This window comes from Galeopterus variegatus, unplaced genomic scaffold (assembly GCF_000696425.1).
Source record: "Galeopterus variegatus unplaced genomic scaffold, G_variegatus-3.0.2 Scaffold5568, whole genome shotgun sequence".
Lineage (NCBI taxonomy): Eukaryota > Metazoa > Chordata > Mammalia > Dermoptera > Cynocephalidae > Galeopterus > Galeopterus variegatus.
The window spans coordinates 206353-210080 of record NW_007731679.1 but is presented as its reverse complement, the minus strand read 5'-3'; the positions used below and the strand labels follow the sequence as shown (position 1 = coordinate 210080).

Sequence of the window (3728 nt, the reverse complement as noted above, 5' to 3'; positions counted from 1 at the left end):
TCAAATCCTCTTGCCCAGTAAGAGGCTGAGCTCCAGAGCACGCACTGGTGCTGGGGGCAGCAAAGGCCCCGTTACTGAGGAAGGGGTCTCAGCCGCCCAGCCGAAGCAGTCGCTGTACAGGAGGAGGAAAGCTGGCAGGGCCTGCCAGGTGCCAGGCTAGGCCCAACACAGACACGCTTGAGGCTTGAACTGCAGCTGTCTGCAGAGAATACGACCAAGTCTGTTTCCTGTTTGGTCAGTTCTGTTAGAGTTATAATCCATATTCGGGTGATTTTTCTGTATTAGGTTTCATAGTATTTAATATGGAAATCAATGAAAATCATCCATTTGCTGGAAAGTGGTGTTTGTCATTAGCTGTTGGTTTATTTCTCCAGTGTCTGTTCAGTGATTTGCCGAGAACTGTCCCTGCACTGAAGGTGGCCTGCTCAGGTCCTCTTGATGAGCAGAGAAGCCAGGGCGGTCGGTCAGAGTCTTGGGGGGAGGACTGACTGATGTCTTGATTTTGGTTGTAGCTGAGATGAATCACTTTCACAGTAACCGGATCTACGATTACAACAGCGTCATCCGCCTGTACCTGGAGCAGCAGGTGCAGTTCTACGAGACGGTAGGTGGGCGCCCCTTTCCTGCCTGCGCACGTGTGCATGCACGACGACGGGAGGCCCGCAGCTGCCTCTGACAACGGAAAGCTAATCTTTCTGTATTTTTTGATCCTAAGTAATAAACCCAGGAAGGTTTAGTTGGGACCAGGGTTTTGCTTCGCTTTGCTTTGTTTTGTTTTTAATCTCCTTTAATTCCATCTGCCTTTTCCTTTTTGAATAATACTGAGTTAAAAAAAAAAAAAAAAGGTTCTCTTTTGAAGACAGGGTATTGCTGCTGGCTTTGATGCTCCACGATGTTCTTATCATGCGGCTCCTTCCCTCCATCACGGCCTCTCTGTGCCTCTGTGCACAGGCAGCGGTGCTGAATGAGATGAGGTCACCCTGCCGCTCAGCTGGGGAGGGAGCCTGGCACCGCAGAGGACGCCAAAGGCAGCCTTTGTGAGCGAGGCTTTCACAGTGCACAGGAACCTCAGCAGGGAGGCAGAGAGCGGGCCCTTAGGTTTCCATTTAGAAGCAAGAATGGAAACTTAGACTTTCATACCTCAACGTAGTAATTTTGTTGTATACCAAAATGTAAAGAAAACAAAGGTCTTAAAGCATGTAAGTGGAAACTCAGACATCTGAAGAGGAGTTCTATGCTTCATCATTGACACTAGGGAGGGGCGCCTCCTGCAGGCTCTGGGGCACCCCCATGGGGAGCTCCATCTGTGGGTTAGAAAGGTCTCTCCAGCAGCAACATGGAGGTGCCAGAAGAGATTAGAAGCATAGACCAGTTAAAGGGTTTGAAATGTTTGTAATGTTTAACTCATAAAAGCCATAAATAATAGGATACTACGAAGCCACAGCAGGGGTTATATCTCAAAATTGTTTTGTTTTTTCGTCAGATTGCAGAAAAACTGAGGCAGGCCCTCAGCCGCTTTCCGGTTATGTAGAATGGAAGGGAACATGAAGAAAACTCTGAAGTGCTTCTTTCTGACTTGGGGCAATGCAATTCAAAATTTATTTTTATTCCTATCATCAAAAAAAAAAAAAAGATGCAAAAAACTACGTTTACTTTATTAACCAACCTAAATGCATCAGTTATTTAGGGATGGTCTTTTGTTCATTTCCACACCCATTATTTAAGCTAATGAAAATTGTCTCTATTTTTGGAAAGTACTTAAAGTTATTGCAATTTTGGATGGAAAATTAGGGGTTTCTTCCCACTGATATTTTACATAGAATCGTAATTTATAGTCACCCATGATCTTCCAATTCTTACTCAATGCCAGGTAATTATTACTAATTGCTTTCTTAAAAATATGAAATATGCTGGAATAAAAAATGTTTATATATTTTTATAACTCTCTTCAGTCCTTTGGGATTCCTGTCTATTTAGGAAAGTCTGCATCACTTTCACTGACACCGTTATGACTCAAGTGCACACACTTCAGGAGGGAGGATGCAAAGAGGGGTTCCTGCAGCTACCAGAACCCTTGGACACACAGTGCAGGGGCTGTCACGTGTCCCCTCAGAGGGCACAGCCTGCCAGACAAGCAGACTCACCTGCCCACCCACTGCCCTCAGGATCATTTTTGAGGTGTTGCTCTTCCGTGAAGACCAGCGCACGCTCTCTCTTCCTTCATAATCATGGTTAAGGCATGTTTTATGCTAGAAAGAATCAGTCAGGAAAGTTGGGAGTCTTTTTTAAAAAGTCTGTGGCTTTGCTCCCACGGATGGGCAGCCCTGCTGATACCTGGGCTCAGGAGGCTTTCAGGGGAAGGAGCGAGCATAGCTCCTCCAGACCTTTCACCCTCCGCCTTCTGTTCTGCAGACGCAGTGAGAAAGGCTGCTGAGAGCCTGACCGCACTTGATTTGGCTTATAGACCAGCAGGCCAGGTGGTGGGGTCAGAAAAGGCAAAAAGCACAGTATAAGCGCCTCTCCTCCCCCGCCACGTGGAAAAGTGCAGGGGCTGAGAAGGGCGGCCACCTGAACCATGTGCAGTCACCCCCAGGGCTTTTATGCTGAAACGAACAGAAGTCCAGGGTGAGGCTCCTCCTGACTGTGTGCTGAGCTTCAGACAGAACTTTTCTCATCACTGTACTTCAGTTAGTGGCGACAAGCACAACAGGATCTCGACAGCCTGTGGACTCTGAGTCTGAACACTCGCAGACGAATATGTCATCTTCCACAGTGGCCTTACTACCGTGTCTCCTACTGCTTTCCTTTTTATGACCTATTCGTTATAGTATAGAAAAGGAAAAGTCTGGGCCAGCATAAGCAAAATGAAGCCAAAAAAAAATAGATGAGGAAATAAAATGAGCACGAATATGAGAACTTGTTCTGCAGAATCACGGGGTTTTATTAATGTTTTATAAGTAATTTTCCCCACTTGATTTTTCTTTTATAAAATCCCATAGAACAGTGTTTATGATATAGCCATTTAATATATGTACAGATTGTAAAGAATATGTATAAATGTTTTACACAAATGTAAGAGCATGTAGAAGACAACATATAAATAAATTGTTAAAAAACTGTACAGTAAATTCTCAAAGCACCTTTTCAAAACACTTGTTGGTGTTTTTGTGTGGTTTGTTTGTTGTTGTTATTGTTTTTTATTCCAGCTGCTGAAAATGGTTCAGGTGATGAATTTTTCCCCAAAACATATTTCTTCTGACATGAATTAATAACTTTACTTCCTTAAGTCAGAGTTATCAGTCCTGGACCCATGTTATAATCACTTGGGAGCTTGAAAGAAACAAGCACTGATGCCCCGCACCCACCTCCCAGATGTCCTGATTTAATATGTTCAGACCAGGGCTGGCCTGGTGGCGCACTGGAGAGTGCGCCGTTTGGGAGCGCGGCGGCGCTCCCGCCAAGGGTTCAGATCCCATGTGGAGACCAGTTCCCGCTCACTGGCTGAGCACGGTGCAGGCGCAACGCCGAGGTTGTGATCCTGTTGCCGGTCCCCGGTACGGGCGCAACACTGAGGGTTGCAATCCCGTTACCAGTCAGTAAAAAAAGACAAAAAGGAAAAAAAAAAATGTTCAGACCAGATGTTCTGATTCGGTATGAGGAAGGGGCCAGGAAGATGAAAAAGGAATCTAGGAGTAGGAGACAGCGTGGGATGCTCAGCACAGTGGCAG

The 3728-nt window shown here is 45.7% G+C and overlaps 1 protein-coding gene across 1 annotated transcript in view; it reads left to right on the top strand.

Annotated features, from left to right (window-relative positions):
- Positions 1–3152, top strand: part of SNX9 (sorting nexin 9) — a 45809-nt gene extending 42657 nt beyond the window's left edge. The window contains exons 13-14 of the mRNA XM_008589651.1: positions 513–604; positions 1484–3152. Of these exons, the coding sequence (XP_008587873.1) occupies positions 513–604; positions 1484–1531 (140 nt within the window). The 3' untranslated portion in view covers positions 1532–3152. The remainder of the gene's footprint in view (positions 1–512; positions 605–1483) is intronic.
- The last annotated feature ends 576 nt before the right edge of the window (positions 3153–3728 follow it).